The following is a 16,937-nucleotide window of genomic DNA, read 5'->3' as shown; positions in this document are numbered from 1 at the left end:
GCATTTCTGACACTCCTGTAACCACAACCCACACCAGGTTCAATAGGAAGGCTCTTATCAAAGCCAATACACCTGCCTGCTGTTCCTCCTGGGCCAGCGGCTCTGCTCCCACAGCGACCACCTCATGCGCTCTCTTTCTTCGTACTTGGTGTGGCGCAAGGAAAAAGCTTTGTCTGACAGGTCTTCTACCTGTAACCCAGGGAGAGCTGGCATTATCAACAGCACTAAAACACCACCAGCCAGTATTAGACATAATTCTGCAAAGGTCTATTCAACAAACAACAAGAGGCAACACAATACATGCTTTCACTACAAAGGCACATTTACATGCATTCAGTTTACAAGAGCTCTGGTGCATGGGGTGCTGTCATTTTAGCTTTATTTCTTTACATGTCTGTGGTTTATCAGAATGGATATAGAAGTTACACCCCCTCCATGCAACTAACACATTTTCCTCCGTGGTGAGAGGCAGAAAATTTAGAGGACAAGTATTCATTTGCAAATCAAGGCAATGTTAAAAGTGCATAATAAAGACAAGCAAAAATTCCAACAGTTTCCAGAGATTGAGTTAGGAGAAGGCTGGGAGCAGCAGGATTTGCCAGGTGCTCTTTAAGCACTGAGAAATAGGTTTGAGATCACCAAGGACTTTGATAACTCCACAGAAAGGAACTTGGTGAACCTGAGGTGCCACATTCCTGCTGTGAAACCAAGCAGAAAATGGCTTCTGCTTTTAAGATATTGTTTCTTACCCAATGGCTTGCATGATCCCAAGTACAGCTTAAACCTGCCCTAATGCAATAATTACCTGTTTGTAGTAAAACAAGAGCCAGCTTTTTAGCTAAAAGATGTAGGTATTGCACCTGACTTTCACTGTGAAAGTGCCATCTGTGTGTCTCTGATGGCAGCACAGCAGAAGTTTGTTCCTTAGCCAGGGCTGGCTGAGGAGCACTTTGCTGCCCTTCCCCCTCACTCCCCTGATGGCAGGGGGAGTTCTTGGCTTTGGGTTTCTCCAGTACAGCTCACAGTTGTTTCAAAGTGCTCCAAACCATTCAAAGTTCACCTAAAAAGCTGAGGTTGGCAGAAGGAATTTGAGTGCTGCAATCATGGATTTTATGCCAGCTAGTCCTGACTCAAAAGCTGAGAAATTCTTGGAAAGAATAATTCCTGGTCACAGGAGCTGTGAAGCTGTCAGGCCAGTCCTAGACAAGAATTATACTAATAATTGGGGGTGTCATGTAACATAAACTGCATTTTTTTTTTCTAAAGCAAAATCCTCAGTAGTGTTGTACAAGTAACACTGTTTATCTTCCAACTGAGCCTACAAAATAGAGAACCAAATGCAGGGTCCTCACTGCAGTGCCAGGCAGTGCCATAGAGACACTGGCAGTGCTCCACTTTGTCGTGTTTCTGTGGAAGCCATCCCCATATAAAGTTTCTCAGCACTGAGATGGTTCACAGCCCTTAGGGGTACAATGACAAAGTATCACAACCAATCAGTGTGATCCCAAAGGCTCATTTTGATTGGAATCAGACACAGGACCCATTTGTTGGCCTGTGACTGCCAAGCTCCTCCTCAGCCCAGCACTTGACAAGAACCTTCAGACAAACAGGCTGCTTAGTTTGCTCATCTCATCACTCCTTGCTGAAGGCTCCTTCATTGCTTTTATTTATTTATGTTAAACACAAACCACTTTGTTAGCTGCTGGTTTCCTTTCAAGCAAGTGAACTTAATGGGTTTCCTCCTCTCTCTGAAATTCAGCAGCTCTGTCACTTGGAGAGCATCCAAACAGGGCTACATCTCAGTTCACATTCTGTCTTTCCAAGGTCAATGACGTATAGCATGAAAGTGACAATTTTATGAACTACAGGAGTGTTATTCCATTGGGGAAAATTCAGGATTTTTCTGTGCTCAGATATCCTTTGAAGTGGAAACAAAAGATAATTTAGAAAGAAAAACTTAGCAATTTGAAAATACTTTTCTTAGCAGATTGCCAAAACTTTTCATGCTGGGAAGAAACTTCATTTTTAACAAGTTTCCATTCAAAAATCAAAGTCCACATTCCACTCCAAGTGAAGAGTTTTGAAAAATACAGAAGTAAGCCTTGTTTGTTTTCCATAGCTGGTGACAGCATATTTAACCACTTGTTTATTTAAAAAGAGTTCTACCCTATTCTTTTGAACAGTAAATTTTCTTATTTAAAAATCATTATCTGTTTTATGGATAAAAATTTCATGACATCAGAATAAAAGGTCTCTACTTGGCTCACTACAGCCTCTGCCGCTCCCCAGCATTTCCTCTAACAACTTTAGATTAATTTAGAGTTCTGTAACAGGAGAAATTTGGTGTTTTTTTTCTCACTAAGGTTAGTTTGAAAAAGGACAATGGAAGTGTCATTCCTCAGTGGATGGATCTGGCAGGGATGTTGAGAGAAAAGGCCTGTTTGTGAGGCATGTCTAATGATTTCACTCAAAGAAAACTAAGCTTTGGATCCCCCCATGACACTCCAGCAAACTGTGCATTAATGTCGAATAGCACCAGGAATATTTCTGAAAGGTTCTCAAAACAACAAAATCTGTGTTTCACTCTTTGGCACCACAGGAAACTCTGAGTCATAGGCCATGAAAACACTTATGCAAAACTAATCCCACAAGGAATTACTCTGAAGAAATTGTCATTACTAAAACAACTACAAAATAAACTTGAATGTTACAACTGTGCCTTTCCAGAAGCTTTAGGCTGGGCAAAACAAATTAAAACCAAAACAAAACAGGAAAACCTGTGCCACACCCTCCCATGCCTTAAAGCAATAAGACTGCAAATTCATACATGCAAACCAGGAAACTCAAATGTTCCATTTCCAGAAAGTATTTTTAGAGCAAGTAATAGAGCAGACATAGATAGTAGATTAACTTTTGCATTGCCAATTTTGTTCTTATAAGGCAAAACTTCCAGGAACAAAAACACACCCATAAAAGGTAAGTGTTTTGTTCTCCAAGCCACAATGAATAAGCCTGATTCCCAGAAAGTGCTGCAAGTTCCCATCCTTGGAAGTGTGGCTCATGTGGAGCATGACAAATTGGGGACCCCACATTTTTTTGTAACTTAGTAAACGCTGGATGCAGGTCTGCTGCATGGATATGGGCTGTTCAACTGAAAGCCTCTAAAAGAAGAAGACAGAGAAGAAGACAAAGATCAAGATGAAGATAATGAAGATTAAGAAGAAAAAAGTTAATACAGTGTCAGAAATCCCTGACTACTGCTTGACACAAGGACAACTCTGAAGTTTTAAATTTAGCTGTACAGAGGATAGAGAAGTAAAGAAATTGCTGTGTAGTACCACAAAAAAAATTTGAAGTTATATCATTTCCAACACCACCACAGGATACTATGCAGTGAAATAGAGAAAAAGAACATTGAATATAAAAGCAGAAAGTATGTTTTGCCTTCCCTTGTGTTACATGGATGACCTACTGAGGCTTGCCTTGACTTCAGCACATGGAGCAAGTTCAAGAGTGTCAGAACATGAGCACAGAAAATGCCAACAGGCAATGGTGCTGTTTGCTCATGTCTTTTCACAATCTTACAGTAGCAAATGTAACTGCTCAAAGCTAAAGGAAGTTGAAGAATTATGATCAATCACCTTTTCTCAGTACTCTGAAAAACATCCCAACTAATGTGATCTCAAAAGAAAGGGGGAAATTGGCAAAGGATGATTTACACAAACAATATCGTTAGCATTTTTCTCTGTCTGATATCTCTCCCCCTTGTTCTACCCAGTAGCTGATAGATGATACAGAAGCAGTGGGCCACAGCAGGAGGCAAAGCTGCTGTATTGTTAACTCAAGTTATTTCCTGGCCAGAGGATGAATCATACAGGATTGAGAGTCATGCCAAACACAGATATACTGGATGGGCTGCTAATTCACACATTTGTCCATGAGATTCAGAGAGACCTTGAAGTCCCTTCAGCAAAATACACTAAAAGCACAAGAAAGCCCACATCTCTATGGGATCTGAAATCTAAACAAGAAATCCACCGATTCCATGCAAGTTCCTGGAAGCCCTGAATGCAAATCACTGTTGGAATTCTTCATTCCCCCCCAGACACCAGGATGAAGACAGCAATGAACAGTAGATGCACAAGGGACAGTGTGCCCTTGCTGCCTTTATTCCAAATGGTTTAATTAAATATCCTTGCAGGAGAGCTCTCCTGTGTGTGGAATTTGCCCTCTGCAGTACAAAGGAAGGACAGGCGTGTTTCCTGCTAGCTGGGATGGTACTAACCCAGAAGTCAGTGGGTGGAAGTGACATAAATATGACCACAGATTTCATAGGAATTTCTCAATGGCATTGGAAAAGGCAGGGACAGAGTAAGCTCTTCCCTTCCTTCCAACCCAAGCGTATGCTGCCAGATTAAGTGCAACTACACCAGGTAAAGAGCTGTCATGTTCTCCTAAAGGCAGGAATACAAGTCCTACAGTTAAAATTGGTGATAGTGGCAGAGACTGGAGGGAGATTAAAGATGTCCAAAAGACAACAAAACTGACAGGTTTCTGGAAGAGAAGCCACAAAAAGATTGGAAGGACAGAAAATCAGCCTAGAGACCAGACTTTGTGGTACATTCACCCCAAGGTTAGGAAATGCCTCAAGCCCCTGATTAGGGGAGAAAGGGACCCCCAGCTGCAAAGTCCATGGACATTCCCTGGAGAAAAAGGTAGACTCTTATGTCTGGAGGAAGCAAAACTGGTCCATGATTTGCAAACTTAGCTCATCAGGCAGGCAGGAAATGCTGACGGTTATGTTGTTCCTGACAATGCAGAAAAGTTTGTTCCCAGCAGGAGGGCAGCAGGAAAACAAATACTGAAAAGAAAAACTGAGGAAGCTTGCTGAACCCACAGGCAAGATGCCTGATTACCATATGGAGAGCACCATGCCATGGGAACTGGCCACAGAAGGAGAGGATGAGAGGGAGGGACAGCACTGGTGGCCCCAGAAGACAGTCACACTGGGAGAGGCAGCGTTACAGGGCTCAGCAGCAGGGTGGCAGAGTGTGACCCAAGGGACCCTTTGAGAGCACTGACTGTGCAGCAGCAAGGGGCAGAAGAGCCAGACAAACAAGGAACAAGGAGTATTAATGGTATACTTGCAGTTCTATCTTCACTGTAGGGGTAAGACACATTTTCACAATCTGATACTTAATACTTTGTTTTTTGAAACTTGAAACTTACTGGGATTTGTATGAAGTCAGTGTTTCCTGAAAGTATGTACCAATTACCCCAATTATATATTGTCTCTACTTTAAATAAACCTAGTGGTTTAATTAAAATACAGCCTACCTCTTCTTCATCTGTTTGAGATTTTTCTAAAGGTTGAAGTTCAACAACTCTCCAGCTAGAAATAAAATAAGGAAAATCAAATTAAGTTTAAGGTGCTGATAACAAATTTATTTTTTCATTTCCCAACAAGGTATCTAACCTTTCCTTTTCCTAAAGGATAAGGATATCTTCAAGATATCCAATACAGTTGTAATAATATTTCTCAACTTAAGAGACAAGAAAAAAAGCAAATACATATTATGGATTTAAAGTACAGATTAAGTACATTTAGCACTTCAAGCAACATGCTATTAGGACATTGAAGTAAGCAGAGAAGACCCATTACTCTGGTTTTGAAATTTAAAGATGTTCTCTTCCTAAAACAAAGGAGAAAAAGGTCTCTAGAATCATGGATTGTAGGCCTACACTGTATGGAAAGAAGTAAGCTTATTCTACTGTATCAGAATGGCTAAAAAAAACCCAATAAAAAATGAATCCATTACTGCTAAGTCACAGAAAATAATTTACTACTTTCTTATGAACACACAAAAAAAGACAGCAAAAAAAACCCATTCAGAGCTTGTCAGCCTTATGATATATTAAAGGTCATAATTAAAACTGATATAAATCCACTTTTATTTTTAGCCACTCTGTGCATCTGCCACATCCCTGCGTATATCAGACTCTTTCTCCTGTGCTATCAGCTGTCCAGTCTTCCCACCACTTCAGTCACATGAACTGAAATGCACAGATAAAAACTCAAGAGCATGAAAAGATCATCTTTAATATTATTACATTTTTTAATTCCATGTAAAGTATATTCTTACTTAATGTTCTCATGTTCATTTTCATGTCTTTGCAATTAAAGAGGTTATGAACAAACCTTGGAGTAAGGATTTCTTTGTACTGTAGTTTCTCCAACTTTGATGGTGCCACCAGTGACATGGGAATAACAATGTTGTCTATATCATAGGAGCTCTCACTTCTCAACCTCCTCCTGGAGTTATGCTGAATAACAGAATCAACACACAAGGACATCAGCTTAAATCATAGGAAACACATATTAGCAAAGAACCATCAGAACTTCACAAGGAGAAAGCCTGAACTTTGATGGAAACTATTCAAAAGTGCTCATTTACATGTTCTTTGATGATGATCAACTCAAGGGAATAAAGGAGTGTGTGTTGTCTAAACTATGTGGGACATAGTCTAAACTATGTGGGACACACATTTAAACTCAACTCTGCATTGAAACATGACTTACAGAGCACCAGTGTACCACAATACTTAACAAAACCATGGGACCTGAGTCTGAATTTGTTGTGAATTTACCATTAATTCCAGTAAAATAATGTGTTTCTATACACTAAGCCAGAGTTCTGCTGCTCCTCAACAAATTATACAGCAGGGACTTTGCCTGTATTTCTGCACAAGGGGTTGTAAATAGGGAAACTGAGAGTTAACAAATTTTGTGACTATTTGCACCATGAAGCCATTTTATATAGCTGAAACAAGAAAAAAGGGTTGTAAGTGCAACAAACTGGGAACATAAATCATGGTATATTTAATGAGATTTGGGGAAAAAAAAAGAGAAATGCACAATGCCAATAAATCAAACTTGCACTCCAGTTACATGATCTGCAAAATTCTTTTACAAGCAAATATCTGTTTTCAAAACACCACATACTCAATCTGGAATAAATTAGTGTAATCCACTTAATTCACTGTGAAAATGCTCTGCACTGTCATATGACACTAAATCAGATGTAAAAGGCACGTGGCTTTGGCTTGTTAATTTGCACAACTCTCTGTTGATGTATCAGTTGCGACAGTGACGTATTTTTGGTTTACCTGTGATGAAGTGCTGTGAGTGGGCCGAGACATGGCATTGACACTGCTCGTGGGAGTAAAACTGTTGTGGGACTTGGGCTCTGCATGTTGGAAGGAGAAGGTCTCAAACTGAGAGCTACTTTCGCCTGTCATAAAAATAGCAGGAAACAAGACATACCGGCTGTTGGCTATTAGACTGCAGATATTTTTCCACACACTAATAGTAAAGTCATTTCTAGAAGCCTACAGTGAGCCACTTACAATTTACTGGATACTAAAAAAAGCCATCTAAATAAACACTTGCTATTCATCCTGTCATTGTTGTTCCACAAAACTCATGTCTCTTATTCTAAGAAGGATTTCTTCTCATGGAACCAGCTTCATATGGGCAAATCCTTACTCTTTTGTTCAGGAGCTGTCATAGACTACAATACACAGCAAATGCAATCTGACTTAGATTCCCCCTGCTCCCCAGCAGCACTTCTCTACTCAGGGTGCATCTCACAAATTCTCCCTGTCTCTTCCTTAATAAATGATAAAACTGGCAGCAAGGGTAACAAACAAAATCAATTTAGATCTCCAAACCAATAGTAGTTTCTTCTGATTCATCACTGCTCCAGACAAACTGTAATTCCTGTTTACTCCCATTCTGTTCCAGTATAACCAGCATTTAGCAGGATTCATAATTTACCCACCTGTTCTGATTTCCTTCTACCTAATTTCCAGTAAGAAAGGAGAACTCAGACTTAATATACCAACAAACAAATAGAATGAGTGTATTCAAACATGGGAAAAGATGTAAGAATGATCCTGAAGACTGGGTCAAGGTCATGAACTAGCATCTCCCATGCAGCCCTACAACTCCCTGCACACAAATTTTATTTTTGGCCTTGTTCATTAGGCTGACCTTCCTCATGGATAATTTCTCCTAGATAGAGCCCAAATTAGGAATAAATATGTAGTACTACACCCATAGCACTAATAAGCTAGAACTTGTGCTCCTACTCATGAATGCACCACAGAAGAGTTTTTTTCTATTCTGGGACTGGGATGAACCTCATGATAAAAGATTTCTTTTTGGTTCCTTTTATAAAAAACCTAAATACTATTGTCAGAAGACTAATGGTAACTTCAAAAGGCTTGCAGCAAGATGTTTTCTCTCTTACTAGTGCTCCCAAGTAACTCCAGTTGTTGATCTCAGTGTTCATGACTACACTTAGGGAAACTGAGAAACACTGTGTCAGCATCCATCTCTAGGGGACCAGGAAGTGATCAGGGCAGCAGGTGGCAGGGAAAACAGGATCACTGCTGGTGAAAGGGGAGAGGGCACAGCACCCTGCTGGAGATAGGCACAGAGTGTAAGAGAAGGCTGTACAGCAAAGGCACTGCTGTACGGCTCAAGAGGAAGGATTCAAAGGACAACGCTTATCTAAATCCAAACCAGTTTTCAGTGTGCCCCCAAACAGCTTATATTCTCTCCTAAAACTTTCTAATTAATTGGGTGGCCTTGCTTTGGGGTTGTGGACTGTGGGTTTTGGGGTTTGTTTTAATCCTAGATGGTGATTTTTTATTAATTCATCTCTGCAGTAATTCCTGTATTTCCACCTCTAGTAAAACATTACGCTATGAGTTTTGCCTGGAAATGCACCAGCAGTTAATTTTTCCACAATGTTAACTGATCATTTATACCTTTTAACTCTTAAGGGAAATTTTAAACTAATATGGCTTCCCCTCTTGCTTATTTTCTTCAGATGTCTTGTGAAGAGTTTTGCCAAAGGTTTTCCAAAAGTTACATAAATCAATCTGTAACAGAATCTGTTAGGCTTTGCATTCTAACAGGAACCTGGAGATTACCTCTCTGGAAAGGTAAGATGCCATTTATCTTTACAGTGGTATGCTAAATTTTTTATCCCTACATTATCACAATATTCTACAGAACTGTTAGGGCACTTCCAATTAATTTACCAAGTGCTGAAGCAGAGATTCAGTGGTTTAAAACAGAAAGGTAACAAAGTAAAAACACAGTAAGAACTGGCTATCCACAAGTCCTCTTAAAGTCTGGAAGGGATCCAGAACCACAAATGACATACACAACAAATGAAATACAGTGGACGAAGTTGCCAGGAATACTAAATGCTTCACTGACTTAATGACTTAACAGATAACTTTGTAATGTCTATTTCACTGACTACTATTAAAAATCCCCTTTCATATTAAGAATGACACCCAGTATCAGAACACAGCTGAACTGCTGAGCAGTTTTCTTTAAGACATAAATAAAATAAAATACAGCAGCTTGGCTCATTCTGTATGTACATTTAAGAAGAAAGATTATTACTATGCTTTAAATAGCAAATTTTTTTTCATGGTCTTCTAAGTCTGTTTCTTCATAAGTTTCATAACATTATCTTTTTTGGAGAGAACTGTTAATTCTCAGCCCAGTGATATTCATATAGTACATATTTTAAAAGATGTAGTAGCCTCTTGCACTGCTATTTTTCTCTTACCTACTGCTGTCTCACTTAGATGCCTTTTCTTCCTTCCTTCTGACAGCTGGTCAGGTGCTCCTAACACCAACTGAGATTTGGAATTAGACAAACAGCCACTGCTCCACTGTTTGACAGAAACATGTGGATTATAGTCTGTAACAGAAAAAGCATGTATCAACTTGAGAAATTACTTTACTTTTCATCGGTACAATTTACAAGAAATCTCAACTGCTGAACTATTTCTAATAGCCCCAAACTTTTGCTAGGGATCCAAACAGAAAAAGGACTGCAGTTGGGCACCTGGTCCAAACTCCCACAACTTGTGGCATCCTCCTACACCTCACTGAGATCATCTCAGTGTAATTAAGGAGAACCTGACACTGGGGTCTGAAGAGATTCCTCTTCCACCTAAAGCCATACTCAGCTACCTTCTCTGATAACCTGCTTTGTGACAAGTTTGTAAACTGAACCACTTCATGGCAGAAACAGAAACTTCTGTTTCCCACTCCCAAGTTAAACATGGCCTTGCAAATACTAAAATATTTTGCTTTACATACCATTGTCAGCAGATACTTTAAACTCCCCTCCCAGAGATGAGGTATCAGCAGGTTCTCCTTTGATGTCATCCTTCCTTAATAATGTTTCAAAGTATATGTGAAGAGGAATATCTAATAAACAAAGCAGAAACCCAAAGGAATAGTGTCTGTATTAGAAATATGGCAATCTCTGAGACAATGAATTATGCATCATCACTAGAGATCTAGGCATTGATTCACCCAACACATTCAACATAATCTGTGAGTAATATTACTAAGGACTGAAAGACTCTGGAGGGTATTGAGTGAGAATAAGACTGGGGTCTTCCCTCTTGACCAGCTCCTTCACAAAACCCAGCACAGCAGAGAGCACAGTCTCCTGTATTGTGAAGATGCTTCAATTCAGCCTTTTCTGCACAAGTAATTAATGCTTTTGGAATTTATTACTGCTGGGACCCTAGAGGTATTTTCAAGGTACATTCCCCTCTTTGTCTCCCTTGAAAACCCTATACCAGGGCAATGTAATTCTGATAGGAGTTCTAACACAGAATTAGCCTGCAAAACATTTCAAGTGGTAAGGAATCTACCACCTGTTGTAAGGCAGAAAGGCTTAAAAAAAGTACCTCTCTCTGAAAAGCCTTTCTGGAAAAAAAAAAATTACAAGAATGAAGCAAAATTTAATTGAAAAAGTGTCAATATAAGAAATAGACTTGACAGCTAGTACATTCAGAATGAGAACTGTGGGCAGGGCCCAAGGGTGGGCATTAAATGACATATATTTATGCACAGTCTTAGCCTCATGTGTCTTCAGAACATGCCAGGACAAAAACTTTTGACATATTTTGCCAAATAAAAAGAACAATTTTTTTTTCAATGTGATAGGGATCTAACTAGATTGTTTTGTCACAACACCCCAAGGCTTTTCTTCTGTTTCTCACTCCCAAGGTAAACAAAAAAGGTCTGAAAAGTGTATTAGTCACAACATTTAAGTAAAGAGAGAACCAAAACATTTCTCCTATTTTGTTGGTATTTTTTATTTTTTGGTTGGATTTTTTTTGTTTTTTTAACCTGGGAAACTACCTGGATGACTCAGATTTTTTATTATGTCCTCTGGTATCTTAATTGAAAGGGCAGGAGTGCTTGTTTCAATCAATCCACAGCCTAGGTGCAGAAATACCAGAAACCCAAACTTCTTAGATACAAACTACAATTTTCCAGTTATCAAGGTTGAAAGAGGTGCTGTTATGTTAAAACCATACTGCAACCACTGACACATCTTTAGTCAAGATCCTTGGTAATTTGGAAACAGTGGAAGAAAGACTTTGAAATAGGGACAACTATGCTTTCAGAAAAGAGTACATCAGTTAGCCAGTCCCACTGCACTATTTACTAGATTGTCTGCAAATTATGATTCACCTTTAAAGCAAACCACATGAAAAACCAAGTTGAGAGAATTACATCTGAATCTTGAATCCCTCCTTGCACACACGAAAAATATCCAACTCCCAGAGTTCCAAAATAAAACAAATGCCAACAATGTATTTTTAACATACAGAGAAAATTAATGCAAAACCCTTTTCTTTTACTCTGCTGACAATTTTTATATATAAAGATGTGGGCACAGCACAAGCAGTATTTTAAGGAAAGTTATTACTCTGGAAGGGCAGAAAAGAAAGCTGCAAAGAAAACATGAAATGGAAGCAGGCTACAACTTGGAAAATTTCTCCCATGCATTTATTCACAATAATTCTTCCACATGAAAGAAAATGTCAGACTAGTTTTCATGAGGAAGTAGAGATAGCAAAGAACACAAAGTAAAGCATGAATATAGCCTCCCTCAAAAATGAGGAGTGCATTTGAACAGAGATAGTAGGTCTAGTACTTTTTCCCTGTCTCAACTATTATTAGCAAGGCTCCTGGAAAAGAGAATAAATATTCCTTAAGAAATATGTTCTTGATACTGGAATGGAGCTAAAAACAATTTTTTCTCTTCCATCCTGGCGAAGTTCCAAGAGTAGCCACAGAACAGTCCAAAGCTTTTTAGGGTTTTTTATGATGACAAAGCTTTTTTTGAGAAAACAAAAGGTCAATGTTCTTGCTACACACCCCAGTCTCCCTTAAGAGGGAGGTAAGAATGAACACAAGGAGCACAGACTGTCCTTGAACAGATGTCTAAACCCCTGGGGTCTGGCTGGGCTGCCAGAGTCACAGGGGAAGTGATAGTGTGTGTAAAAGAAGAAAGATTTAGGTGGTGTTTTTCTGTCCACAACAGATCTCTGCTGACTGGGATGTTTGCTATAGCACTATGGGAGTGAGCAAGGAAACCATTTCTCCTATCTGCTCCTACAATAATCTCCTCTTTAACCTGTACATGGGATGCAAACTGCCACAGCTGAGGCTTTCTCTGGATTCCATGCCCACACTTGGGTCTTCTCTACAGGCCAGTGACAAGTTCTCCAAAACCCAGCCTTAAGTTAATTCCTGACTTCCTAACACAAAGCTGCAGTGTCTACACTGTCCTTCTGGGAAGACAGTGGGCTTGATTAAAGATTAGAACAGTTCCATGCAAGTCCCAGCTTCACCTTGAGAATTATTTTGTGGCAAAGAAGCCCCACCAGGACAGCATAATTCCTGTACTGGTCACTAACTACTCGGAAATAGGTTTTTCCTAAACAAAAACAATCCCACAGAAGTTCAATCTCTTCTGCTGACAACAGCATTTAGGCTGTTATTTTGAAGTCCCAAGTGCTGTCAAGTTGCACCTGCACTAATTTCAGGGTAGAGTCACAGACAATATTACTGTTACTGCCCAAAAAGACTAAAAGATCAGATGACAAGAAACCATAAAACTTCAAACATAATCAAAAAATCACCAAAATAGTTAGAAAACTTAAATAAAGCTTTCTAGACCTAGTCCAAAGGGCCTGAACAGAAAGAAAATCACTTGTGAAAACAACACAAGCATGGTATGGTAATGTGTTGGCAAAAGCACCATCTCTAAAGGACTAACACAGTTAGACACACTATGAAACACCCAAGCACACCTTTTTTCATGACCAGTCTTTCAAAGCTACAAGCACATTGCTAGTATGGGAAACCTAGAATGTGTGTTTTCCAAAAGTCAGGATCAAGTTAAGATTTTCATTTAGTATAAACTCATGTATTTTGATAGTGTGAAGTTTTGTACTAAGAGAACTAAGTCCTAAAAATCATTGAAAAGACAAGTTAGTCCACAACCTCTAGAGCTGTCACAAGCACAACCATTCTGTTAAGGGTCATGGCATTACTTACCTGAAGGGAATGATAAGACTGGATGGAAGGAAGAGTCCAGCTCTTGCACATAATCAAGGATTTTAGATTCTGTGCTGTACTCACTGCTGCTGAAAGTGGAGGCTGGCACCACACATGGCAACTGAGTTTTATATGGAAAGGAGGCATCTCTAGATGGAAGAGTCTGCAAGAATACACAGAAATGAAGGTTAATTTTTCCTTTACCCATGTCTTTCAAATTAGACCAGAAGAGGAAAAAACCAACAAACCAACAAGTCAGTGAGTGGCACTTCTTAATATGCGAATGGGAATAATATTCCAACAATCTCCAGTCTAAATGTGACTTACCTTCACTTACTATGGACAACAGTGCACAATACAAAGAATACAAACTGCTCCTTCAATTAGGACCAGGAAACAGCTGTCAAAGCTTTCAGATAAAATGTAATTGTTTCCAGTAATTCTTTTGATCTATCTGATGACAAACAAACACCCCTTAAAATTTGATTCCAGAATAACAGGCATGATATAAATGCACAAACAAACCTAACAGCAGACTAAATAGAGGGGTCTCATTCATTTATCCCCTTAGTAAGATTCTTAGCATTAGTAGCTCTAGGTACCTTGAACCCACACATTTTAATGAAAGAAATGATATTGAACATTTTGAGCACACTGTGTACTTACACAAACCAAAAAGGCAAAGTCTTTACCTCATTATTTAAACATCAGATAAGCATCAGAAAGAAGATATACAGCAATAAACATGAAGAGGGATGCATCAAGAACTGATTAACAGGTAGAAACAGGAATTACTAGAAAGGAGAGGTGCAAAGAAAGATTAATTTAGCTGCTTGGCTGCAATGCTTGCTAAAGTATGGAAGGTAAAATGATGGATGGCACAGAACTGGTAGATGTGAGGTCAGCAGGACTGAGGCAATAGGCAGGATAAAAATGGGCAGGAATAAGCAATAGAGGCCATAGACTGAGCTCTGAAAGAAGGAAAGAAGTAAATGTGATGACACAAGACAGCAGCAAACAGTAGTCTGTGCTTCAGAATGTGATATGAAATGTACTTCAGGGAAATGATGTGGCATAAGTTCCTTTCTTACTGGAGGCTTGTGGTAGTAACTCCAAAGATACTGACATTTTCAAAGGCTTCTATAGGTTTCTGATATTTTACTAAATGCTGCAGATCCTGCAAATGGGAAGGAAGAGAAAGGGACACTAGAGTACTTAGGGGGGGTCTCAAGCCTATCACTGTGCCAACAATCACATTTATCAACCCTTAGAAAACAGTTCCAGTTTAAAAAACGGTAAGAATGAATATGACATTTTCTTATGACTTTTTATAGAAATGTGTAGCATCAAAGGTGAGACTATCAAAGAACATTACTTGTATTTTCTGTACTTCTGCTTTCTGAATCTAATAAAACTCCTTCTCCTGCCTGAAATACACCAGGCTGCACTTTAGCACTGCCATTCATGAATTAGTGATGCAGCAATTATACCTACCACACAGGATTCCCTCCACTTAGTGAAAGCAGTCCTTGTGCCACATGGCACCAACATTCACAACCCACATTATCTCAGGAAATATTACATTAAGAAGTTCCCCTTTCTATCTCTTCCTTTCCTCTCAGTTACAGCGTTCTCTGTGCTGGTACTGTATCTCAGAAACCACTAAAATCAAGTCAGCATGCTATGATGCTGGAGCAGAGAACACAGTGATGGTGGGTGGAGGTTCTTGTATTTAACTTTCTTTTTTCCCCCCCAGGAAAACATTAACAGTCCTAAATCCACCTTGATCTCCACACACAGGTGTATGCACAAGTGCTTTCAACTTGGAAAGAATTCTTTCCTAGCCCAAGACTCCTTCAAATCAATGTTTTGTTATTTTCTTGTGACATATATATGTCTGGACTCTTCATCTGTTAAATTTTAAACAACCATAAAGTGTTGGCAGAACTGGCTCCTATGTTTGGAAATACTAGAGGGATAAATGCTAAAGCAAACTTAATGTTTCCCATTATATGGATCATTACACTAAAGCTTCAAGAGCTTTTAGGTAGTTGCTCTACCTCAATGCACTAAGGGCTTGCTTTTCAAAAATGCACAAAAGCATATTTCTTCTTGATATTTGGGTTTTAGAAATGAAGTAATCTACTAAATCTCTACTCTTTAAGCTGCAATGGCACCACTTCTGCCTGTCCTTTTTTTTTAATAGGGGTGAATTCACATTACAGTAGATAAATCTCTCACTCCTTCTTTAAAAAGAAATTCCCAAAAAACTAAACAGTAAAATTACCTAGAAAGTATATAGATAAGACAAAGACATTCTGACATCCAGACCTTTAGTCTTTACTCACTTTTTCTTGCTTTAATTCACTTTAGCCCCAAACTCATCCAGATTATTACAGCTGAGCCATCTCAAAAACATGCATACATGGGCAAACAACCTCACAGTCAAAATCCATTTTGAAACTATATTAAAATCCATTTGGCAATATCAGTAAATGTAATATTATTTTCTTCATCTTGCCTGTGGTAGGAATTACAAAACCTTATGTCTGAATTTGTGCCTTGAATGCTTTGGCATCAGCACCTAAGTAATGCAATCTTTCATTAAGCCAGTTTGTAATCCAAATGAAAATACAGACTTCATAGAAGTGAATGTCTGTGAAGCTGCTAGGGAAAAAAAGCTAAGAAATTTGTTAGCATCTGTGTTTCCAGCTACCAGATCTGGTTTAAATTTCTGATGGAGTAGTCTTCCACTGGAAAATGCTGAATTAGTGAAATCATGACATTTCTCAGAAATGTTGACTAAATCAACTCTTGATGAAAAAATTTCATAAGCCCTTAGCACCGGAATTAAAGCATTTTACTCAAAGAAAGTGATTCAACTTTTATTGAAGTGAAATGGAAGAACTGTTTATTTGAAAACTAAACTCTCTCTGCTTCCAATTCCAAGTAGAATATAGTCCACAATCCAACTGCCTTTTACAGCAGTCAATTATTGAAATTTTAACACAGCAACAAAAAAATCCAGCTGAAAACAAGCCCACATATACATCCATTCAGCCATGGCAATGACACAGGAACATCATGGCACACAGCTTTTAGGAGACAGGCCCCTACAGCAAACCTGCCCAAGATACCAACCCTTCAGAAAGCAAGAGAGATTACAAAACTCTGATCAATCTTCCCCTTTCCCCTTGCTATACTACACCTTCTACATCTCCTGAAATGTTTTTCTTCATTACTGAAATACAAAATCTCATGCTTCCTGAGCTCAAGCAGATTTGAAGGATAATATTACATAAAAGTCATTGTATTAGGGAAAATTCATTGTATTTAAGAGGAAATGAGGAGTGTGTAAAGTTTAAATATTCAACAAAAATAACAGCTCTGGTTTAAACTTAGGAAACTTATGAAACTGAGTGGTGTCAACCAACAAACTCTAATTTTCTAGAGTATTATGAATTTTGAGCTTGGA

General features: G+C 38.8%; 1 protein-coding gene across 7 annotated transcripts in view; it reads right to left on the bottom strand.

Moving 5' to 3' along the window:
* Positions 1-16,937, bottom strand: part of KANSL1L (KAT8 regulatory NSL complex subunit 1 like) — a 61,436-nt gene that overhangs the window by 3,879 nt on the left and 40,620 nt on the right. For 4 of the 7 annotated variants that reach the window (XR_001522753.3, XM_015634473.3, XM_015634475.3 and 1 more), the window contains exons 7-13: positions 13,463-13,625; positions 10,193-10,303; positions 9,654-9,788; positions 7,168-7,292; positions 6,200-6,324; positions 5,338-5,392; positions 77-189 (exon numbers count right to left, since the gene is read on the bottom strand). Coding sequence is in view for 5 of the 7 variants with exons in the window: in XM_015634473.3 (XP_015489959.1) it covers positions 77-189; positions 5,338-5,392; positions 6,200-6,324; positions 7,168-7,292; positions 9,654-9,788; positions 10,193-10,303; positions 13,463-13,625 (827 nt within the window). In the remaining 2 variants the exon portion in view is untranslated. Of the gene's footprint in view, positions 1-72; positions 190-5,337; positions 5,393-6,199; positions 6,325-7,167; positions 7,293-9,653; positions 9,789-10,192; positions 10,304-13,462; positions 13,626-16,937 lie in introns of those variants that run through there. The other 3 variants (XR_001522754.3, XM_033516038.1, XM_033516039.1) reach the window with 3 other exon arrangements.

This window comes from Parus major, chromosome 7 (genome assembly GCF_001522545.3).
Source record: "Parus major isolate Abel chromosome 7, Parus_major1.1, whole genome shotgun sequence".
NCBI classification, from domain to species: domain Eukaryota; kingdom Metazoa; phylum Chordata; class Aves; order Passeriformes; family Paridae; genus Parus; species Parus major.
The sequence above is the reverse complement of the archived record's forward strand: the minus strand, read 5'-3'. Positions and strand labels throughout refer to the sequence as shown.